A 25,212-nucleotide genomic window follows, 5' to 3' on the forward strand; every position below is an offset into this window, starting at 1 on the left:
CGATAATAGTACGTAGACGTAAGGAATAGTACAAAACTAAGCACCATAGTAAATATTATCTGATACAAATTCCAGGTAAAATTTGGTGCACATATGTATGTGTGTATATGTGTAGTACCTATAAGGGGAGAGTAAGGGCAGGTCGGTAATATGGAGGTTATGTCATGAAGCTTTTAGAGCCCAAGGGGGGGGGGGGGCAGCAATAGCGTTAAAATTTATGTTCACAAAAACTAAGGTCTACTAGAGTCAAATTGAGCACCCAAATAATTTCAGCATATTTTACGATGACAGAAATTTTTTCCCGGGTCGAACATTTTTCTTGAAAAGTTCACAAGTTCCGTGAAGGTAAAGGACCGATAATTTGCCGGACGGGTCTGGCCGATTTAACCCATGCTAGGTGTTTTTGACAGCGGGAAGTTTGAATTGAATGATTATAATGATGAGTTGATTTTTGAACTTTTTCATATGGTACTACATGAAATTTTAACGAGGAAATATGCCCTGGGGAAGTTTCTGTTTTACTATGTCTAGCGCGGTCCGTTGACAGTATATGTCGATGTATTGACATTGTCAACGATATCGTCATTGCGAGTTTATTTTGCACTCCGCGGCAATCGATATCACTCTAAGAAACCGCAAGGAAAGCTTTTTTGAAGAAAGAAATGAGAATGAGTATAAACCACCTGCACAAACAAAAATGATGTCGCTTCTTTGTTGCTAAAAATGAGAAAAAAGGGAGTCACTGACCCTTCGGGACTACTGCCATGCTAAGAAAAAAACGCCGTATAAACATTCGAGAGTTGCTTAATTTTCTCCAATGAAATGTTTATTTTTGAGGAGAGTCGTGAATATTTTTTCTGCAAATTTGCAGATAATTTACATCTAATTACGAAGAAAAATCTCTGAGAAATTGAACGAAAAATATTCACAAGTTTTTCTGATAATTCTTTTTTAATTGAAGGAAATTTGGCAACTGACGAAGGTTCGTACGGCGTACTTCCTTGGCACTGCAGTATACAAGACCTCTTATGCTCATTGCCACAAAATGTCCGTTCATGGTCGCTAAAAATAGTTGTTTTTCCCCCTAAAAAATCAACCCCTTGAGAGCCAATCAAAGGGAATTCACACTTGAATGATCCTCGTAGCTTTGTCCACACGGAATTCAAAACTTCGGTTACAAGAGTCAAACTATGGTTCATATGAAATACTGCTGTTATTGGTCGAGGCAACGGATATTCTCGGTCATATTAACCAAAATTCTGTTCAGATAAGTGAATGTTTGGTAAAGAATTGAGGCTTTTGTCAGGACCCTAAAAATTCGGTCATCTGAAACGGAGTGCGGTGTTATCACGGTCGAACACTTTGTTTGTCCAAATGAGAAACTTTCGTGTTCCATATGGTTCGAATTGATTTTCTAATTTTAGTGCAAAAAGTTAGCCGGTTACATACTCGTAAAGTCAAATAAACTACATGGTTGACATTTTGGTGTTTGTTTACAATTAAAATCGTTTGGCCGCCGGTTGTCATTATAAATACTGTCATTTCCTAGACAAAATATCGTAACTACATCGCAGCGTTGCGCTGTGCAGTATCCACTCATAAATTCTATTTCGTTGGAAATTTCTGACTGAATATTTCATTGATGTTCCTTCTGGTAACACTCAAATTAGCAATAATTTGGATAGGATTGACACAGTGAATATTCATTATCTTTCTGTAAATGAATGAATTGTTTCAGGCAATTTTGCAACCTTGGAATGAAATTACGATCCTTCGTCTAATAAGAGAGATGATAATTTACCGAATTTTAAAAAAGAACCATAAGTGTAAACTTACGGAGGCAACAAGGAAGGGTTGGTAGTAACCACCACCGAAGTTGGCTCGATTGACCTCAACTAGGAACATGAGACACGCAATCAAGTAGAGTAAGAATGCTGCTCCGTGATAAATGAATTCCTGAAAAGATAAAAAATGACGTATTAAATCAAAGGCGGTAAATAAGATAAGTAGAAAATAAATTTAACTAAATTTTACAACAAGGAACTACCATTTTTTATTGATGCGCATGAATGCACTTATCGCATGGAGAAACTAGTTAATGGCATGTGTTGTTCCTTAAAAGCGTCAGAAATTGAAGGTCCTTCCTGCAAAATGTACTTAATCCAATTGAGGCACAATTACTGTCAAAATCGAATTTAAAGTTAAACAAATTCGGGTAGCTTGTCCTTTCTTTTACTCGTATGTCCATTATTGCCCATGTGTTCTTTTCGCACGTACAAATACCGAGTGCGATTTTTTCAACACTTCTTTTCAAATCTGTGTGATTCCACAATTTTCTGAGAGCAACTAATTTCCTTTTTCAAAGACTACGTTTTTCTCTCTTGCCAAACTTGCGCGCTTAGTGAAAGCCATTTCATTAAATATGCAATTATGCGTATACATATATTATTTTACATTACTAAAGCATTATTGGCCAATGATGCTAAGGCACCGCTTTAAACTGAACTTATATATTACTGCTACTACCTTCTTGTTACAGCTTGTGTAAATTATTGTTCTTCTCGTTACAACTATATAATATGAGAAACTAATTTGTTTTAGTTTCATTTGCATGGCATAGAAAAAATATAAATATTTTTGACAATATTGGGGGAAACTTTTACTCTCATACACTGAAATTTTCCTGTTTCCAAGGCTGACTGTTGCAAGAAAACTGATGTAAAACACTTGTATATTACATTATTACATTCTCTTTTCCTTTAATTGCATGCTTTTTCATTCTGAAGAAACTTATGACCAAATAAGTTTACGAATGAACCTTTCTGTTCCATTGTCATTGTTATCGTGTTCATGTGATTCAATCAGTGATCTCAAATATTTGCTCGCGTGTCTAGCTGCTTTGTGAAAGATTGGATTGCTTGAGTTAAGTTAACGATTCGTTGCTGTACGTTGGCTCCAATAAATTATTTAAATGGTTTCTAATCGGTAGGTTATTTAACGTGATGTAAGCAAGCTTTTCCTATTTTTCTTGAGCAAACTTACGATATATCCTCAAGTGAAATGGTCTCTTGTCAAGCAGTGAGCAAATCATCAAATGCAGCAGCATGCTTTTGATAGGCTATTTTAAGCATGCCTAATAAATGAGTTCTGAAAACTTAGTTCATGTACAGCTCCATGTCTGTAATAAATATCGATGTTGCCATTTTGTCAGAGAGCTCATTGCAAAAAATGTCAGGGTTGAGGGTTGAAAGCCGAAATTACCGAGTAAAAACCCTCTCCGAACTACTTTCCCATTATGAGTGGATGGCTCAGCACTGACCGGTTACCCTAACTATGAGACTGAGAAAAATTGAGCTCAGTTCCACAAATAAACAAATTTTTCTAGCAATTAAAGCGATGAGAAAAATACACGTTGCGTCGTGAGAACGATTTATTGATCATCCTAAGAAAAAATTTAATTTAGATCGAGAAAGTTGGAGGCGGCTAATAGACATAACCCTCCGTGCGATGCGGTGTTGGTTCGGTGACTTGATCATTGACAATGGCTCGTACACTAACTTGTTTCAACATATTACAATTAATTAATATTTTCCAGCGGTTCCCCCTACTTTGAACTCACTACATAATACTAAATCATCATATATAATCAGAAATATTGTAATTACTAACAATGCATTTCATTCATTCACGCTTTCGCACAGTGTGTGAGTTGTGACGCTGATAATCGTGTTTTTCGAAGGACGGTACAGTGCCTCCGTTGATATTAGTTTAAGAAATCGTTTAGTTGACAGATTTACGTATTTCATTCTATTCTAGGAGCTCGAACCATAAAAAAATGATTAGATGACCAGCACGATTGACTAATTTACATCTTCAACCCCAGGGATAGATTCGTTCGGGGGTAAGGTGCACCCACAGCTTGAAGCCAGTGTCGAAGCTTGGTATGGTGGGTGCTAATTTTTTTTTGACTACCTGGAGGACCCAGTCTTTTTTCGCGTTGGATTTATCGACGTGGTAGGCCTGGATGAGTCCGGTTTCACTTACGTAGAGGGTTTTGGCGATGATAGAGGCCGTCGTGATGGAACACAGACAGGACAGGAGGAGCAGCAAGCTCGCTATGAAGAATGTCGTCGCTATGCATAGGAAAAATAGGAGAGCTGAACTGAGGAAGGTGAAGGTGTATTTTTGGTCCTTGTAGTATACCAGGATCGCGATGATGATTCCGCCCAGGATCTGAAAACAAAAATCAGTGACAAATATTAGAAATCTAGCCTTTGAAATAACTTTAACATGAACTTTTGGAAGTCATATACATCGATGGCTAAAGTGCGATACCACATACCCCCATTGCAGTGTTTCAAAATCTCCGCTGCTAGTTTATATTTCGAAGAGGAACAAGTCAATTTTATGTTTGAAATGCATATCGATGGTGAAACTACAAAAATGCATATATCGGTTGCGGTGTTTGAAAATCTCCGCTCTTATTTTATTTTTTGAAAGGAAACCGAACCAACATCGTGGCTTGAAAGAGCCATGCACAAAAAGGGCCAAAAACGGCCCATTTTTGGGCCCTCGAAATTGGGGTCGAAGTGAGGTTTTTTTTCATCCTTAGGGTGACCCTTTACACATACTAAAATTTCAGATTGAGTATACGCACCGTTTTCGAGTTATGGGGGGGGGGGGGGGGGCAAAGTCCCCGATTTTCACCCATTTTTGCAGGTGTTTTAATGTCGAACTCCGGCTGTTACGAGGTACCAGATCTAGATATTGAAGCGCGGTTTGCGGTGATTTGTTCTGCTATTCCTGTAGTATTTTTCCACATCTTTCACAAAGCCCCAAATGGTTTTTCGGGGGGCGGGGAGGGGGGCTTTATTCATACTATCATGACAGTTAGCGCATCTTACTGACTTTACTTTGTTCTCTTCTCTCCACGCCGCGGTCACGATGGTATTTTCTGTTGGGGATTTTTCTTCTTCTTCACATTTTACCATTTTTCATGTCCTCCCCCTCTTTTCCCTTTTTTACTCCCTCCCCCGCAATCCAAACACTTCCTTTCAAGTGCTTTCTTCCTGTAAGGCAGATATGACGGGGTCATAAATGGGGGATTCTTTTCCTTTCATTGCGATTGATAAACTTTGACCCAACTTAATTCTCCCTTACAGGGCCCTCCTTACCCCTGTATTATCCCCTCCCCCCCTGCCCGCTCCACGCCGCGCTCCGCTCCGAAGTATATTGCTCCCTCCGCAGCAGAAATGACGATGTTTCTGGCAAATGATGTTTTACTTATGTTTAGGTACTGAAATACTGAATACATGGGAGCCACCCTCCTACTCTTCTCCATTATTCCCCCTCTTCTTCCTCTTTCCCTTCCCCTCTTGTTTGTCCCTCTTTTGCCTTGTTCTCTTTACTTTTCACTTTTCTTCTACTTTTTACTACTTTTTTGTGGGAGTAATATGGTCGAGCGAAGAGAAAGTGGAAGAGAATGCACCTAGGAAAGAATAAATCAAACATAGAAGTGGAAAGAGAAACGTGAAAATTATGAATAAGAAACAATTCTTCACAGGAAAAATCGTCATTTCTGCTGCGGAGGGTGCAAAATACTTCAAGTAAAGTGGAGCGGGTAGGGGGGGGGGGATAATACAGGGGTAAGGAGGGCCCTGTAAGGGAGAATTAAGTTGGGTCAAAGTTTATCAATCGCAATGAAAGGAAAAGAATCCCCCATTTATGACCCCGTCATATATGCCTTACAGGAAGAAAGCACTTGAGAGGAAGTGTTTGGATTGCGGGGGAGGGAGTAAAAAAGGGAAAAGAGGGGGAGGACATGAAAAATGGTAAAATGTGAAGAAGAAGAAAAATCCCCAACAGAAAATACCATCGTGACCGCGGCGTGGAGAGAAGAGAACAAAGTAAAGTCAGTATGATGCGCTAACTGTCATGATAGTATGAATAAAGCCCCCCTCCCCGCCCCCCGAAAAACCATTTGGGGCTTTGTGAAAGATGTGGAAAAATACTACAGGAATAGCAGAACAAATCACCGCAAACCGCGCTTCAATATCTAGATCTGGTACCTCGTAACAGCCGGAGTTCGACATTAAAACACCTGCAAAAATGGGTGAAAATCGGGGACTTTGCCCCCCCCCCCCCCATAACTCGAAAACGGTGCGTATACTCAATCTGAAATTTTAGTATGTGTAAAGGGTCACCCTAAGGATGAAAAAAAACCTCACTTCGACCCCAATTTCGAGGGCCCAAAAATGGGCCACTTTGTGCATGGCTCTTTTCACAGAATATTCTTCACATAGAGAAGAAAAATATCCGAAGTGCTCAATAAACGATCTTAAGTGGTTTTACATATGAAAAATAAAGTATGACAGGAAGTCTGCAACGCCGGAAACCGATATACGCATTTCTGCAGTTTCACCATTGATATACTCTACTAACAGAGAAGAAAATTCGAAAAAAATTTGAAAAAAATACGTTGCTTAGTTCTCCGAAGAAACAAGAAATGTATGACTAGAAGTCTACAACGTTAAAAACGGTGATACTTGATTTCGCACTTTAGCCATTGATGTCAAATTTTGAGCGTTTTGTTGCGCGTACACCTCGCTGCAGCACAATAAAAGAACAAAATGTAAAAAAAAAATTAAAGTGCTTTGGATATTATTAAATTTGACACGGAACCACCAATATTTTAAAAACACACATTATATTATTATTCTTCTTTAATAAATTCATACATATTTTTTTACCATCATTTTTTTCAAATGAGAATAATCAATGCAGAGTGTGCTAACATTTCAAAATCATGCGTTAAAAAACGCTAAATATTAAAGCCTAACAGAGCGGAGCGGCGTGCTGCCAGCGCGAGAGGCTCACTGGCGCCTACAAACCTAAGTGGATACTTCTCGCATGGCACACTGCTTGAAGTATCCACTTAGGTTTGTAGGCGCCAATGCGCGTTTCGAGCTGGCCGCCCGCCCGCCGTACGGTGGCGCCTGAAACAACTATTTCACAACAGAGGTGTTGCACAGTATTATACGAAATTGAACGTATTAAGAATGATAGACATCCTTTAAAAGTACAGATCTTTCCTCGCAAAATAAATCAAGATACTTATCGTACACAAGAAAAATCTAAGAGCTTTTAGCTGAGGCAAATATAGAGGTTTATCCGGTTCAGGTATAACAAGGTGCTTATTTCTTGAAAGATAATTAAGTCCTGTTACACCAAAGAGGTGTAGAGAGTTTCAGTGAATTTGTCTCATGGAATTGACGCTCCCCCATTTTTACCAAAACTCTCAACTATATATTATTCTCCGTTGGACCAAACAGACAAAACAAAAAAACAAGCAAACCCTCATTCTTCCAAGACATCATACATTTTCATCCAAAAACGTCGTGAGCAATTGTCGTTTGTATTTACATTAACTTTGGGTCTCAACTGGCACGTGGACCAAAACTCCTGTGCCGAAAAAACGCGTGGACGTAAATTACTGGAAAAAACAGGTGCGCGGACAAAAAATCGTTGACAAAATGTCCTATAACCAAAAAAATATGACTGAATAACATATGGGGATAGTCTATAATAAAAGATATATTTGATCAAATACAACTCAGTTCTGCGGGCTGATCGTTGAAATTGATTGGCAAAGCTATAGACAAAGAAGACAAACAGAAATGGTAGGGATCCTATTGGTGGAAACGGATAGTCGCGATGATAAGAGAGGTAATTACTAGACTAACTAACGGCAACCTACGGGAGACCCTTACTGTCTACCTTCGTCTATAGCAACCAATTGTTTCAACCATTAGAATCGCTCAATTTTTCCCTTGTCTTTTTTGTCCATGGCTTTGTCTATCAATTTCAAATATCAGTCGCCGGTGACAGTTATAGGATCTACGGGATTCTGAATGGTCATCAAACGATTGCTGTGATGGGCGTTAGCAGTCCGGTTCCTCGCAAGCTACGAAAATTGCCTGCTGCTTAAATGAAGGCGTTTCATGCCTCAGAAAATTCCGAGCGACTTCATCAATCAAACAGGACAACCAAGCATGCCTCGTGAATGATGAATGAGCTCGGATTGAATGCGTGCTTTTTGTGAATTCTATTTGTCATTCTAATAAAGGTAATACAGCAATTGGACCGTTCTTGCTCATTCAGAGTGATTGCTTAATATGCAAGAGATTAGCTTTTGTAGACTTTGTATAAAAGCTCGTCATAAATAATGACACTACCGCCAAAAACTCGTGAGCTCTGAAACCCTACTCAGACAGGAGACCCAAGACTCATGAATTTTGGGCTTATCCCATTATTTATTGGTGTTCTGTGTGAGTTGAAGTGAGATGTTGCGTGAGAGTTTCGGGGTCATTAGCTCATACCTGTGTTGCCAATTTATCTGTCATTTTTGCTTGTATGCCTACCTTCAAAATTTGTTTAAGATATTTAAGATACTATACAGCCGGGCTAAGGGAAAACGTCGTATGAGCCTTCAGGCGTCGCCAAATTCCCTTCGATAAAAACCGAATTTACAGGGAAAATTGTGAATATTTTTTTCCAAAATTTTTAGACAATTTCGTACGCTATTTAATCTAAAATATCTGAAAATTTCAAGGAAAAGTGTGCATAGATGTTGTCAAAAATGCATCTTTTATCGAGGAAAATTTGGCAACTCTCGAATGTTCTTACGGCGTACTTCCTTGGCACTTGAGTATTCACGCAGGCTCATCGCACGCAATTACTCTGCTGTACTAAAGAAAAACGAAATTCGAACGTTGCCAAATTCCCCCGGTAATATATTCATATTCGAGGAAAGTTATGAATATTTCTGCTTGGAATGTTCAGACCCTTTGGATTAAATTGCAAAATAAATTATCTGAAAAACAGAATGTACGAGTTTCTCTGGAAATTAGATTATCATACAAGGAAAAAGCGACAGCAAAAAGTTCACAGGGTGTTTTTCCTCGTCATAGCAGAACTGTTGAGTGTCAAAATATCCTAATGACTTTTGAAAAGTCAAACTTTTGGGGCTCATTCGACTCAAACCTTATAATTTAATTTGATACGAGCGAATTGAAATCTTCTGTGCCCTCTCTGTTCTGTGTTTTCTTTCTTGCCCTTTTACACTTTTTTTTAGGTTGTTCTCACAAAATTTTTGGAGGAAAATTTTGTGGTGCCCTTTTACAATTTGTTTAGATGATTCTCACGACACGGAAAAAAATAGAATAGTCGTCACAACTAGTAGCTGGTTAAAAATGCGCCTGCTACTGTGCGGTAATTTAGCTACTGTGGTAGAGGACACGACCAACCTGGTAGTTACAGCAACTACCATGGTAGTTTTTGTAACTACCTATTAAATATTGTTACAGAATATTCTTTAAAAAAATAGAAAATAATAATAAATGAATAATTGAAACATTCATTGAAAAAAACTACAGTAAGTAGTCTCGCAAATATATAATGAAGAACAATGAGGGATCTGCAACGTCACAAATCTGGATGCAAAGTTTCTGAGTTCAGTGATAGATACTTCAAACATCGAAACAAACTTTAAAGTGCAGTGAGTAAGAAGGCCCACTTTCGCTTTCTGAAGCTTTTAAAGAGCTTCGAATGCTAATGTATGACTCATTGAACGGAGCCCAAACTCTCGACATTCCTCAATGATACACACAACCCAGAGACAGTTGCAATGGTGCCAATTTAAAAGTAAAAATTTGCATATTGTAAAGATTGCTAATGTATTTCGAATGAAAACATTCTGCGAACTCATACAACCACCGGCAGCATGGGTCTGTGTGACTTCACTCTCATCATTACCTATTAATAGACGTTTTCATAACCGACAAAGCCTCTTCCCTGCACCGCGCAGCGCCACTGTCGCAGTTGAATTTTTTACGCGAGATGACTCACCGAGATGTTTGGAGATGGATCAAGGATTGATTGATTGAAAGAATCAATATTGAAGCGCCGTCGAGTGACTTGGAGGTCTCGGGTGACTATCTAAATAGATTTCTCTGAGAGGACGGATGACTGTTTAGTATGGTAGGTGTGAGGCACTCTTTAAGAAGTTGGTAATGAGCACCATTGACTCGGTTTCTTTGAGAGGGGCATAAGTTCACAAAAGTAATCAAGCCACATCAGCTATGTCCAGGTTGAACAGGGAAATTTAATTTTTTACAAGAGCACGGTTGTGCAAATTCGTTTAACAATTGAAAGGGGTTTGCTTCGCACTCTATAGAAAATTCACTGAAAGCACAAAAATCCGAACAAGAGTTCTCAAGAAATTGAATTGGCCAATTAAATGTCCAAGTAAGTTTAATTACTTGCCGATGTAGAAATTTATTTGGACCGCGTTAAGCAGAATCGAACCAAGCTTTATTCGCTATTGCCAAATTTAACTGAGCCATTTAATTTTTTACATGAGGTATCATGTTGTGCTGATTTTTGTGCAAATTTCAGTAAATTTTCTGCATAATACGAAGAAAATCCATTAAAATTTTCAAAGCGCAAACGTTCTCTTGTAAGAGATTAAATTGCTTCGTTAAATTCGGCAATAGCTGATGGCAACAATTCCTTTCTGCCAAGCGCGATCCATTTTAAATTTGATATCAATAATGGTATGATGTGATATTTGATTGTGTGCTGATTTTTACGTGCTGATTTTTACGTGCTGATTTTTTATTGTGTGCTGATTTTTGTGCAAATTTTAGTGAATTTTCTACACAATACGAAGCAAATTCCTCAAAATTTTCAAAGGAATCCGCACAAAATCTCTATAGTAAAAAAATTGTCCAATTATATGTAGGAATAGGTGATGTGACTTGGTTCCTTTCTGCTTAACACGATTCCCGACTGGACTCGAACCACTGTACCCCTCGCGATGGCGTTTAAAGCATCACAAAAATATGACAGCATGTCGAGGACACTGCCAAAATTGTAAACGGAGCTTGGACAGTCCCGGCACATATTCCGCTTGTCGACCACGTTATTAGCGCGGCTGAGAGTGTGAAGGTTGTCCCCACAAACTCCACCGTTGTCGACAAACCTAATTTTCTAGCATTTCCTACGGAAACCTCGAGGTTCAAAAGGCGTGACACGGCAACGCTACTTGTCGTTTGTCGCGATCATTAACTCTATTAGCAGTCTCTCGTTGAGAATTTTGTTTTAAAACGTTTCAAAAAGTAAGTGAGCAAACTCTGTAAGCAAGAGTTCCTATAACTTTCTTCAATTTTTTTGTATGACCATGGGGTATTTTTGTAATTTTTTCATTGTCGGTCTAAGCTTGAAAAACTGAGATTAGCAAACGGTGAGCTGATCTTGTAATGGAAATCTGTTGGCAACGGAAGGTTACGAAACCAATTGCAACGTCTTTTTTTGGTGACTGCATGGAGTGTTCACCGTTTAGGAATTGATTTCCACCACTATAGAACAGATCATAAAATCCTAAGTTTTCTGATCCCGTGCCTTTCTTTTTCGTTTCTGTTAACACGGCGACATCTACATTATACTTTTTTACCTCCGATACAACCTCTGTCAATTTATCCTCTGATGAGTGGTTTATACGCCATGAAGCCGGTGACCATCTCCACCCCCCTTTGAGGCAGGGGCTACCAGCTGGGGTCCGCAGGCTTGCTAAACCTGTGACAGTACTGAGTACAGTCCCCCATACGGATAGGAATTGATTTCCGATCTGTTAAAAAAAAATACCAAAAAAACTAAAGAAATTGCACCGATTACTACACAAATTGCACCCATAAAAAATTAACATATATATATATATATATATATATATATATATATATATATATATATATACTGAAGCTCATTTCCTTGAAGGTGGTCATAAGTTACTTTAAATTCCCATCGTTTTATCTATTGAAGTATGAGGATTTTTTGCGAGTCTCCGTGAGGATTAACAACTTTTTTTTTTCTCTTCCGTATTTGTACTTTTAATTTGGAAGTACATAAAATACGGAAGAGAAAATGAAAGCTCGAAAATCTTAAATCGGATCGAGCTCGTGAAATTTATCGGCACGAAAGAGCAGAGAGAGAGAGAGAGAGAGACATGAAGCTCTTAGACTCTCTGTGAACAGATGGAATCGGTAAAATAAAAAGCGTCGACTTCTATGCTTTCAATCTTATAGACTCCGTTTATAGACGTCACTCACCGAATTAGTTTTTCTTTCAGCGGCCACATTGATCTGCATTGCTGTCAAATGTATTCGTTAAAATTAAATGAAATAATAAAAGTCATCAGTCTGTCAAATTAATTTTTTTTAAATAATTAATAATAATAATCAGTAAGAATGAAAGAGCAGTCAAATTCAGTGATTAAAATATGAGCACAATTATTAACTTGTCATGTCATAGAATGCCTCTTTCTCTCTCGCGGACAAATTCCTGTGCTCCTTTTTTAGTTCAGTCCTTTTAACTAATAAAATGAAGCCGCATTAGCTGTGAGTCATAAGTTCCGGATTGAGAAGCTGTTGTTGTTGCTTGGGCTCTGTATCTACAGTTCCTGAAACCAACATTTACAACTCCAAATCATAAAGAGGACAGCACTGCAGTATTACCGAAGGGCAACCGCGATCACATTTTTAAATGGAGTTCGACGTATATAATTTGAATGAACTGAATTGTTCTTTCAAAACAGCGAAATCCGTCTTGTTTTTATAAAAAAAGAGTTATGAGAGACCAATAAGTCTGCAGTAACCTGCCAAGGAGCATTAATTGCTGAACCTAACTGCCAATCGTAAAATTCATCATTGTTACTCGTCAAAACAAATTAATAAAGTTTTCTGTTTCAACACACTTGGGTCCACTTTCCTCATAATTTCATTTCAAGAGTTAATTCTCTCTGTGGTAACACCGCAGAGTTTTTCTGTATAGTCCGTGACTATGATTATAAAATTTGAAGCTAGCGTTGTTACAATTTTGCAAGCAAATAATGCACAAAAGAGCTGCACTTCTGTTTCGAATTTCCTGTTTTAATTTTCCCATTAGACTATTTCTTTAAAGTAATAATAACGCGATTCCTTATTATGGTTGATGATGGAGTTTTTGAGTGTCTTAAACAAGGATTACTTTAAAAATAATAGCTTTTGACAGCTAGGAGAATCTAGAATTGAGATCTGGCAACTGCATCTCATGATTAATCCGCAAAATGTTCAAGACCCAAGCTCAAAGCAGCGAAATTAATGTTGCTGCGTCCAAAGTACAGACTCCAAATAAAATCCGCTTGATGACCTATATATATCCACGTTTCAATGACGTCAGTCAGCCGGAAACTTGACTTTTTTTAGTTTATCCAGACACCCAGGCGGCCACTTGAGCAGACGAAGGCCCGGCTGTAAGACTAGAGCAAGCTGCCCGAGAGCAATTTTGTTGCTGTACTGATCAGTTAATTTTTCTTTCCCGCAGGGATTAAATTATTGACTACTAATAATTTCATATTTTTCCACCGTTATAGAGTTCATGGAAAGATATAATTATAGAAAATCTGTACAAAGAAAGCTGCAACACTCTTGGGTATTTCCTTCTTTTACAAACGGAAATTGAACACGGCGGTTCTTAGTATCTCTGGCGACGGACGCATCGCGACATAAAAAATAACGCCTGGATACAACTATTCGTGCTTAATGGATGTGCAGTGCGTGTAGCATACACACGAAATTGAAGGCGTTTCCACTTGCGTTGGTCTCTGCCGATGGACACAACACGACACTACAAATAACGCCTTGATGCAACTATTCGTTCTCGATGGATGCCCATGTTGCATACACACAAATTGAAGGCGTTTTAACTTGCGCTGCCTTTCCAGTGAAGCGTAATGTGCGGTATGTTCACACAACAGTGGTGAAAAAAAGAAAAAACTAAATGCGATTGGGGCGTTTTAACATACCCATTGTTGCCTTCTGCTGTTTATTGATACGCGATCATAATTATGATATATTACAATCGTTATTATCGTGAATACGTTACTCATTTATCTAATATCATCATGGGTTTAGGCACTTGCAAAATGTGCAAAGTTAAGCCAAATTCTTACAACTTTATTTATGAGCTCTTACGAGCTATTTTGCACCCTATCACATTATATTGGCATTCTGATGCAACTTGCAACCAAACAATTTTAGGAAAGCTCCTATTCCAACGTGCTGAGGAAAAATGTCGTATGAGCCTCCAGACGTTGCCAATTTTTTTTCCTATAAAGCATGATTTTTTTGAAAAATTCACGAAAACTTTTCTTCAAATTTTCCAGTGAATTTTAGTTGCAATCGGATCTAAATTAACTAAACATTTCAAAAGAAAACATGCATAACGCTCCTCAAAAATTCTGGAGAAAATTGTGGCGTTATTCCTTAGCACGGCAGTATTGCTCATAATAATGAATGAAGGACAGTATCGTCAAAACTCCTCTCGCACAGACCGATTTGACAAGGAAGTCTACAAAACTGAAAACTCTTCTACTCTCTGTTGAAACTTTCAGAGGATTAATAAGTGGATGAGATACTGACCACTTGGGCGAGTTTGAGGAGACCGGGGAGGGTCTTGAGGTAGCCAGTGTTGAGGATGATCGCCGACGTACTGGTCGTCGTCGTCGTCCGAGTTACTGTCACCGTATGTGACATCTTGTTGTGTTGAGCTGCAACACACAATCATTCACCAAGAGTTAGTGGCCATCATTATTTCAAACATGCACACAAAAATAGAGTTGAAAAATACACACATTAATTTCCATTCACTTGAGGACTTCTAGGGGGCACGCCGGGTACGCCCCCACATCGCTTCGCGGCCCAACCTCCGGAGACGTGGTGCGTTTCGCGTTACCCTGGTATGATTTAATATAGCAGAGGTTGATATTATATGATCTTCCTCAAACTTCACTCCAAAATTACTAATTTTGACGAGTAAACGTATACGCTAATTGAAACGCTGGGTGCCAAAGAGTACATTTATTAGTTGCGGTGTCTCGGAATGTTTGCTAACGCTTCATCCATTATAATTACCTAAAGCGAATGTATGGAATTCTTTGATACTGTTTCTGAATTTTCATTTTGATTTTTCAATGATGAACACGGCAAATTTCAGAAACTTCAACCAATAGTTTCCTCTCCACAATATTAATTGAGGATGGAGATTAGGAAACACTCCAACCAATAAATGCAATTCTGCACCCAACGCCTTAATTAAAAAATGCATCAGAAAATGAGGGACATTTTTGTAGAATCCAATTTTAAGCACTTGGCCGAGAGAGGAGTTTATTTTTATGGCTTTGACCATCGCTAATTTTCGTTTTCCTGGGAATGGACATTTGGGATTTGCCAATTCGAAAGTAACACGAGTTTCTTGTTTTTCGTCTGATTTTGGAATTTTTCACGGCGTTAAACGTATTTCGCGTTACATTTTTATGAGAAATCAAAACCTGTGGTATGCTAGTCTTTGACATGTATAATGGTCCATTGCTTACGCTCTATGGATCAAAAAAAGAAGGGGAGAGAGGAGGAGATAGAGAAGAGAGGAGAGAGAGAATAGCTGTTTGTTTTGCATTAAAAATAAAGAGAGGAGTGGGATTGACGGCTGTAATTTTCTCGGAAATTGGGCTGAGCTCTGCGTGCCAACGTCCGTCGGCAAAATCGCGGGAGGTTCAAACGATCTCGCGCGCTTCCCGCGGATTTTATATCCGTTGTGGAAAGTAGAAACGACATAATATCATTACAATGTTCTCAAATTGTAGCTGATAAGAACCAAATTCCTCGGAAATGTATGCATATTTTTCTTTAAATTTTTCATAGAACTTCGCGCACAATTTAATCGTAAGTTTTTCAAAATATCCAAGAAAAATATTCATAGCCCTCCTTGATAATACGTTTTATGTCAGAAGAAATTTGTCAACCATTGAAGCTCATGGCTTCATTCCATAGCACGGCAGATAATATGCGGTATCCATGATTTTATCTACCGTTTAGAAAGCTCTGCAGTTGACTGCAGACATTCTTGAAGATTTAAGCATTAAACTTTTAAAAAGTCAAACATTTTCGTATTTATGGTTACACTTCAGATTACTCTGAGGTACCTACTTCTTTTTCGGCACGATTAACGCAAAGGACTTACTTGATTGATCGACAAAATTGTTGGTTATAACGACCAAGACTGAGACTAAGGTTACTTTGAGATATTTGGGGATGAAGAAAGTGCCTTGCTGAACTTATCTGCCTTGCTAAGGAAAAACGTCGTATGAACATTCAGGTGTTGCCAAATATCTTAAGATAGAATACGAATTTTCAAGAACATATCGACGGTGAAACTACCAAACCACGTATCTCGGTTTGCGACGTCGCAGACTTCCTGTCATACTTTATTTTTTAATTGAAAAACTACTTAACGCCCAGTCTTGAAAATTTCTGTGATTTTTCCTCTTCGTGCGGAGAAAATTCTGTGAAAATTTCAAGGAATGATATTGATTTGGTCTACTTCAAAAAAATAAAATGCGAGCGTAGATTTTTAAACACCGCAAACGAGATACGTGGTTTGGTAGTTTCACCGTCGATATGTTAATATTTTTTCTCCAATTTTTCAGATAACTCAGTTGGCAATTTCACCTAAACCTCCTGAAATTTCAAGGAAAAATATTCATAGCTTTCCTCAAATTAAACCTTTTATTAAAGGAAATTTGGCAATTCTCGAATGTACATACGGCGTTTTTCCTTAGCACGGCAGTAATGTACTCTTATGTTATCGATTTTACTCAAGGGTTGCGACTTGCAAGTGGCTATCGAATATATCACCAGTATATCACCAATGTGATCCAGTTTCGATCCTAGCGGTTCGCGTCTGATTTTTGAGAAAGATATACATTTCCTATTCAAGGATTTAGTCAATGTAACATAGAGATTTTACCTACGAAACCTGAGGAAAAACTGATCAAAAATACTAATCGTTAGGTTACTAATTTGTGTTCCACACCCGATAACAACACAGAATTTAGGTTGATTTTTCTTGAGTCGTCGTTTCCCTGAAGAGACTTCGCTACATTTCGATGTTGACAAACTTCCCCTCGCAAATGACATTTTCATGAGGCGAATCTTGTACATTTCTAACCGTATATTTGGACGTACTTCTATCAAACTAAACTATGTGCATTAAGACATGAGCCATGAGACCCATAAGAATGCATGCATGATAGGGCTCACGTCATAATGCACTAAGTTCCGTTTGACAGAAATACGTACATTTCACTGATTTTACATCTAATCCCATGCAAAAATCGGACAAAATTTTGAAAAAAATGGGACATTCTTGTGAAAAATTGGATTGCTTTGGTAAATTTTGCAACCTCGGAATGGAGTTACGTTACTTCGTCCGGGAAACATCGAGATGTACCACGGTTCTCCGTCATATGAACTCGTTTTGAGCGATCTGTCCAGAAATCCGCGAGTTTCGCGCCACTGTGTGCGTGTCCGCGGTGAAAACAAGCAAAATCACGAGAGTGCTTTCTATGTTAATGGGTCACCAGCGACATTTCTCTAATTTTCTCGGAAGCGCGAGGGCACGGGGTCACTCTCGTTCTGAGCTTGAATCATGCCGTTCCAAAATAGATCCTGCCGCCCGCCGACCGCGACACCGATAGGCAGGGGGAGAGGGGGGGGGGGGCTCCCGCGCCCGAGGCAACACCCTTCTCCAGCGCTGTCGTGCTCAGAAAGAACGACGTATGAGCCTTCAGGCGTTGCCATATTTCCCTCGATAAAAAACAAATTTACTTGGAAAATTGGACGTATTTCTATCAAACGGAACTATGTGCATTAAGACATGAGCCCTGAGACTCATAAGAATATGTGCACAACAGGGCTTACGTCATAATGCACATAGTTCCGTTTGATAGAAATACGTCCAACTGTGAATGCCTTACTCCAAATTTTAAGACAAACTTGTTCGAAATTTTGTCTAAAACATCTGAAAATATCAAGGAAAAATTGGTATATTTTCCTGAAAAATACATGTTTTATGCGGATTCATGTGGCAACTCTCAAATGTTCATACGGCGCTTATCCTTGGCACGGCAGAGCGGGTCGATGCGTGAATCTTTATCGAATGACCTTGCTCAATTATTCTCTACCATGATAACACTGTTTATCAATAAAAACGACCGATGTGCATGGGAAAATTAATGGCACATATATGATGTTTCTGAGATGAGCCAGACATTTTAGTTCCTAATTGCAAAATGTAGCACATTTGCACTGGTTGCTCGATATAACACACGGATGAAACCAAGGTGGCAGAAACCAGGGTAGGCACAACTGCGGTGGATGCTCTCATATACCCTGTTTTTTGAAGAGGAATACCTTAGTTAGTATTGAACATGGAAAGTTGGTGTTTGGATGAATATTATTCTTTTCTTCTACTCTATAAACTGAAACAAACAAAACACAGTAAAGAATTTGCACACAAAAATGCATCACTGAGTTTGCTTAGTGAGATGAGTGCGCAGTATTTTTCATAATTTTTTTCTCCTCCGATATTTTCTTGGTAATTTCATTTTAAACATAAAATTTACAACATTTTAGACACCTGCAAATTCTCTACTCTGTGACCAGCGCAACTGACCCCCTATCCCTATACATCCCGTACCACTGTCTTGGTACGTAGTTGGCGTGTATGTAAAAAATCCATGAGAACTAACTAACCTGAAATCATTTTGAGAACCCTGTTTGTAATCCTACGTATACGCGCACAGCACTTCGCGACACGTTACACGCAAGTAATGAGCTTCACTAAAGCCAGACAAAACAATGCGGAATGCATCGAGTTTATCTCTCCTTTACTAATCACTCGTTCCGTAATTCAAGGCGGTTTTCGAGGTGTTTGACTCATACCCATCATTGTTCCCAGTTACGTTGAAGTGGTGTTCCCGGATGGAAGGAATGGCACGATGACGTTACTTTTCGATCCTGATGAATCAAAATCGACAGGAGCCCAGTGGCGTGGCGTGCTTTGCGATGTATCGGTTGATCTGCCATTTAAACCTATGGAAAAGGATCGATTAACAGGGTGTTCGCAACGAACACCTTAATGAGCAATTCTTTACCATAGCTTCAAATGGAAAGATATCGATAATCGATCATTTACTCTTTTCTTCGCCACTGCAGGAGCAACGTATACAAGTAGCAATACGTGCAGAACGAACGGGGTAGGGTTGTCAAACACGTGCAATAGTAAAAACGCCGTAGAAGCATTTGAAAGTTGCCAAATTTCCTCTTAGAAAACATTCATTTTTGAAGAAAGTTGGGAATATCTTTCCCTGCAAATTTTGCAAGGATGAAAAGTATAAAATATCGAGGGCACACAGGAAGCAATGCCAGTGAGATGATGTCTACAACTGACATGATCCTGTGAAATATTCGCAAAGAATTAGGAACTATGAGGAAATTATTTTTAGTGCAATCGAAAATGCAGCGCGACGCATGAGTCGTTTAGAATGCTGGTAATTTTGAGAATGTGCGCCCAAAAATTCAGTCCAAGAAGGAGATCTAATTTGTGCTCGGATTGACAAGCATTTTCTCGCTTTAATTAGATCTCAGTCTCAGACCGAATTTTTGGGCGTACATTGTCAAAATTACCAATATTCTACCGACTCGTGCGTTGTGCCGCAGTTTTGGTTGCACTAAAAATTTCTTTGCCGAATTTCTAATATTTTGCGATTATTTCACTGGATTATGTCAGCTGTTAACATCATCTCACTGACATAGTTTCGTAGAAAACAGTTCCTTCTGTTTTCGATATTTTATATTTTTTATCATGAGGGATGAGGTAATAAGACTGAATTTGTGGGCGCACGCTACAAAAGAAATTTCCTGTAAGTATGCATAAAATGTGATGCTTTTTTCTTACTTTTATCCACCGGGTAGTTCTATGAATTAGCAACATTGTCTGATAATTTCGTCGCGGTCTTAGACAAGGAGGTGGGGGCGTGAATACGCGACGAGTGACTGAGTGGGAGAAGCGGTCCTCACCAAAACGGGAGTAAGTTCGGTGAATTTTACGATCATTTCGGCTCCTCAAAACTGACCATCTCAAGGTCTGACCTACATTCCCACACGACCGAACACCCGTCTCAGTGTCTGAGCACTGATACTCGGTATCATCGTTACGTCACTGTCAAATGATTGTCATTCACACAGATACGCTTGCCGTGCCCGTAAAAAAATATTTCAATGCTGAAATATCCGGTGAGCTCTTCAACGCGTTGACTATCCTACCCGCAGGTGTAGCCCATTCGTCGCTCCTCTGACGTAATGGTATATCTGTATTCCAACATGAGCCCTGGAAAGCATTGAATTATACCGAAAGCAGGGCTCACGTGGTAATGGAGATACGTCCTAAGCGTCAGAGGAGCGACGAATTAGGTAAAGCGCGGGTGAGTTGTGTTACATTGAATGTCACAAATGGGAACTATCATATTGTATGGAGAATCAGCTCTCCCTAAATGAATATAGTCGGTGAAACTGAAAAGAAAAAACCCGCTGAACTTAGTTTGGGGCGCTTAAATATTACGCCACTTTTTATAAATGAATGAATCAAAATTGGAAACAATTCAACGTCATTTCTTGAAAGTTCTCCTGGCATACCCTTTCAAAGTGAAGAATATTTATCGAAAATTACAAGCAATGATCCGGTTGGAAAATTGGCAGATCAAAAGTTCTTCACAATTATTCCTACACGGAGAGAAAAACTTCGTGCATGGGACCCGACGTTGAGGTCATATGGATCTCTGAAGTTTCCGGATCACGCATCCAAAAACTTAAGGTCCAACTGCCGAAGTTCGGGTCAGACATCTGAAGTACATAGGTATGTACCGGATACTTCAGATGTGTGACCGGGCAGCGGGACCTCAAGTTTTCGGATACGAGATCCAAAAACTTCAGAGATCCATGTGACCTCAACTTTTGGTCCCATGCACGAAGGTTTTTTCTCCGTGTACCAACAGATAATGAACGAAAATCTCCTGCATTTCATTTTTTAGGGTAATAGAGAAATTTTAGGCAAAGGTTGGATAATGTCTTCCGTCCTAACCACCAATATTTTTTTAAATTTTTTCCTCCATAAATCAAGGTCCTTTTCTTACTGGGCATTACACGTACATCATTTTCTGGTCTAACTTACAAAATCTCGTAATCTTAGACTCGCCTGCTGCAATTTCAACCTCACTGGAAAAAAAGTCTAACGGATCTGGAGTCCGGACTCTTAAAAAATTTGACAAGAAAAAATACCCTTGATTCAATCAGAGTTTTGCTTGAATCCAAAACAATCCGCTTTCATTAAGAGGCTAGGCTGTCGATTCAAGAAAAATTCCGCGTGAATCAAGAGTACGTTTTTCTTGTCGAATTTTTTAAACGTCTGAACTCAGGATCGAAGCGATTTTTTTTCAGTGCTCCTCTCCTAAACGATCAAGTCCCTTTCCACCAGTGGCGAGGTGTTAATGATCAATGCTCCATTTGAAGCGATGGTAAAGAATCAATTATTAAGGTGTTCATTGCGAACACCCTGTTTATCGATCCTTTTCGTAGGTTTAAATGGCAGATCAATCGATTTATCGCAAAGCACACCAAGCCACTGATTTCCACGCATTTGGCACAAGCACGAGAGGCGTTTAAACTTTCACTAAGGATCCAGATTAATCTCTTCGCTCACGGAGGGTTATATTTTGCGGCTTTGGGGCCGATCTGACACTTGCGCGCGTGGGCAGATATGAGTAAGCCAGTGTGCTCGAGGCTGCCTAATTTTGAACATTTTATTTCTGCCTCTGCGTTTCACACAAATAAGATATATATTCTTGCATATTCTGACAACGCTGTAGCTATATGAATGAACGCAAGGCTAGAATGCATGCTTGACGAGAGCGGGACTCGCGAACGCGTCGTGCAGTGGAGTGACGTGCTCTGCGATAAATCGATTGATCTGTCATTTAAACCTGTGGAAAAGAATCGACAACAGGGTGTAACGCCTTAAAAATCGATTACTTACCATAGATTCAAATGGGAAATATCGATAATGGATCATTCACGTCTCGCCACTGGCGCCGTGCCAAAACGTCACGTCAAGTCACGCTGGGAAAAATTGAAGTTCTGAGGATCAAAATTTGTGACAAACATCATGCGAAACAAACTACGATAAAATACGTGTTTTCTGTCCATAAACTTGTTAATTGCGTCCTTTGATGTCTGCCTTATTTACGTTAAAATATTAGGTCCCTATAAAAATTGACAAAAAGAATGTTTAGAATTTGTTGTTCGAAAACTTAATTTTGAGGAAAATTCATTCACGATATTGATCCGTCAAGTGTGGGACTTAAAACAGTGGTATTTAGAGAGGAGGAAAACAACTGTACATCCACCCTCTTATGAGACAAAATAGAACTAAAGAATTCAACAAAATGTTCTTTATTCATGATTCCAGAAACAATTTTCCATTGAAAACTCATGCAGAAACTGATTTTCCATTCAACTCACAAGGGATCTCTCTAAAATAATGAATAAATTAAAATAAGCATGAGGTAAGAAAATTTCCGAAATTGAATCGTCAGGCACCTCTGGTTTACAGTTTTGATCGACGGAAATAATTAAAGTAACGTTCCTGACAACTCGATACCTGCATGCAACTATTCGCACTCGGCGGATAGCCATATTGCATATACAAATAAGTGAAGGCGCGTTACCCTTCTTACTGGCTGGAACAATTTGATGCGACTATTCATGATCGATGAATGACCGTGTTGCACATCTGAAAAACGAATCTGTCAATTTTTTGTGGAACAAATGATGATGGATGCCGAGGACACAGTATGAGCGGTTTCATTCTACTTATTAAAACATCCGCAATATGCTTAACTATCTGCACTGACAGTTGAGCGGCATGAACACAGATCGGAAACACAAGCATCCGTTAACACCGCCGAAAGTGGCTACAACAGTCAACGACTAACGTTGCTCATTTCCTTTATAACACTCTCCGCCACTAAGAAAAAACCATTTTTTTTTTTTTTTTTTTTTTTTTTTTTTCTCTTTTTGGTTAAAAGAAAAAGAAAATGCATAGTGTTATTATCCCCCGTAAGGCTTCAAATTTTGAAAAAAAATAATATTTTTTTCTTTTTAAAACTCGTCGCAGAGTCTTAAAAATGTGGTGGATGATCACTGTAACTTAAATGCAGTTCATTTGATACCGTAGCCAGATTAAACCAGTAACTTTTTGGCGCGTATACGTAGTATACCGCCTTTGCGATCGTTTCGACCCCCCCCTCGATACAATAACCGAGTCCCCTAGTTCCTTACCGAAAAGTGACTACCGCGAACTTCTGAGATTTTCCAAAGCGTGTAAAAAGTTTACTAATCCGTCAATAATAATGATTAAAATTTGTTTCTCATTCTGGGGCTCGCTAGTTTATGTGTAATAAATACCAAGAGTCTACGTTTCTTGGTTTTTTTTAAAAAAACCTTAGAATGGGGCGCGCTGATTTAAAATATGCATATATAAGCGGAAGCAAGCGAACTGATTCGAGGATGGCTGACCAGTTCGGCACTCCTTGAATGAGAATTTCACTCACTCCGTTTTGTTCACAACGTTGCTTTGACATATCTCCACAACACTGTTATCCTTTTCAAAAGTTGGTACTCCTTGCTCTGATAGCCGGGGCACCAGGATAGTGGTAAGTGCAATCTGTGATGAGCCTCGAGACTCATTAGACCATTTGCTAAACGTGGCTCATACAGGAGTCCACTAAGCCCCTCTCGTCCCCACGCTCCTGATCACTGCGTCGGCGTCACGAAGAACAATGGGCCTTGGGTCCCAACGCGGCCGATACCCGTACCCCAATTACTCACGCTTCATTAACCATTTCACCGTCACGCTAGGATTCATCCAATTTTCAAAAAAAATTGTTTCGCATGTATTTAGCAATTTTTTCCTTACTCTCCGTTAAAACACAAATAAAAAGAGACCTCATTCATAAAAATCGGCCGAATAGAAGAGAAGTTACAGTAATCGAAATCCGAAGAAATCAACAAAACCTCGACTCCTCGATACGAAAAATAAAATGAAGGGGAAAAAAGAAAGTATAATTACAATTAAATATAATTGACCTCAAAATTTGACAAACAATTCATTTATATACCTAACGCTGAAAAAACTGGGAGAAATTACAAAAAATTTGCCTCTTGCAAGGGGCTTCTTTGTAAGAATTTTGACCTGAAGACAACGGTCGAATAACAGCAGTACTCCATACAATACACGGTGTGCCTGAACGAGTTAAACATTTTTCATACGTCCAAATCGAAAAATCTTTATATTTTAACTACAATGTTTCTTGAATCGTTTAAGCAAGAAAAAAAAAAAAAAAAATTCCGTCGAGATTCTGGAACGCAAAGGCGCTTTAAAAGTATTCTGGGGCTATAATAGCTAAATCACCGGTAGTAAATTCGTTATATTATTAAAAAGAAATTGACTCCATAGTTTAATTCCTTAGTTTCTTGAATACGATTATTTTAAGCACTTAAACATTTATACCACCAATTTTAGCCATGGGGTGATTTCCTGAGAGCCGATATAATATCACGAATTTCTCATAGAACCCCTCAACAGTGGCTTGCTTTTTTTGCAGCCGATTCGGCCATCGAACCGGAGTTTAAATGGAAGCTGATAATAACCCAAAGCTCTGAGAAAAATTTTGAGATGAGTATAAGAACGGTTTGTTGTAAGTAGCGAGGAGAGGCGGGCAAAGCGGCTAAAATCCTATCTAATTTTTACAGTTTTTCTGTTGAATTAATGTTGCCGCGGGCTTCTGACTGTCCACACATAGTTCTGTTCAGCATATCGATACATAAGTATTTACATTTTACATACGTAGAATCTAATTTTCACGTCGGGGAGTTGACATATTTTGATTTTTTCGATTTTATACGGAAAATTGATGGTTTTTCGGGATTGAAATTATTATTGTTTCATGAAAAATAAATGCACCCAAAATGACTATAGCATATTGATTCTTACACATTTGCACTCACAAAATTGGTTGGTAAATTCAACGAGTGGGTGCATCGACCTGGTATATCAAGTTTCTGCAATTTTTTACGGCAAATCAGTAGATTTTCGGATGTAGATTGCTTACTTTCAATTCATGAATGAATAAAGCAACGACATGGTTGAACTTCTTTGCATGGAAAG

General features: G+C 38.8%; 1 protein-coding gene across 2 annotated transcripts in view; it reads right to left on the reverse strand.

The window, feature by feature from the left end:
* The window catches only part of LOC109040943 (plasmolipin), a 37,648-nt gene that overhangs the window by 518 nt on the left and 11,918 nt on the right, over window positions 1-25,212 (reverse strand). The window contains exons 1-4 of one of the 2 annotated variants that reach the window (XM_019057083.2): window positions 18,684-18,838; window positions 14,514-14,641; window positions 4,045-4,233; window positions 1,837-1,956 (exon numbers count right to left, since the gene is read on the reverse strand). In XM_019057083.2, the coding sequence (XP_018912628.1) occupies window positions 1,837-1,956; window positions 4,045-4,233; window positions 14,514-14,641; window positions 18,684-18,693 (447 nt within the window). In that variant the 5' untranslated portion in view covers window positions 18,694-18,838. Of the gene's footprint in view, window positions 1-1,836; window positions 1,957-4,044; window positions 4,234-14,513; window positions 14,642-18,683; window positions 18,839-25,212 lie in introns of those variants that run through there. The other variant, XM_019057084.2, reaches the window with a different exon arrangement.

The sequence above is a fragment of the Bemisia tabaci genome, chromosome 8 (genome assembly GCF_918797505.1).
Source record: "Bemisia tabaci chromosome 8, PGI_BMITA_v3".
In the NCBI taxonomy this organism is placed as follows: Eukaryota; Metazoa; Arthropoda; class Insecta; order Hemiptera; family Aleyrodidae; genus Bemisia; species Bemisia tabaci.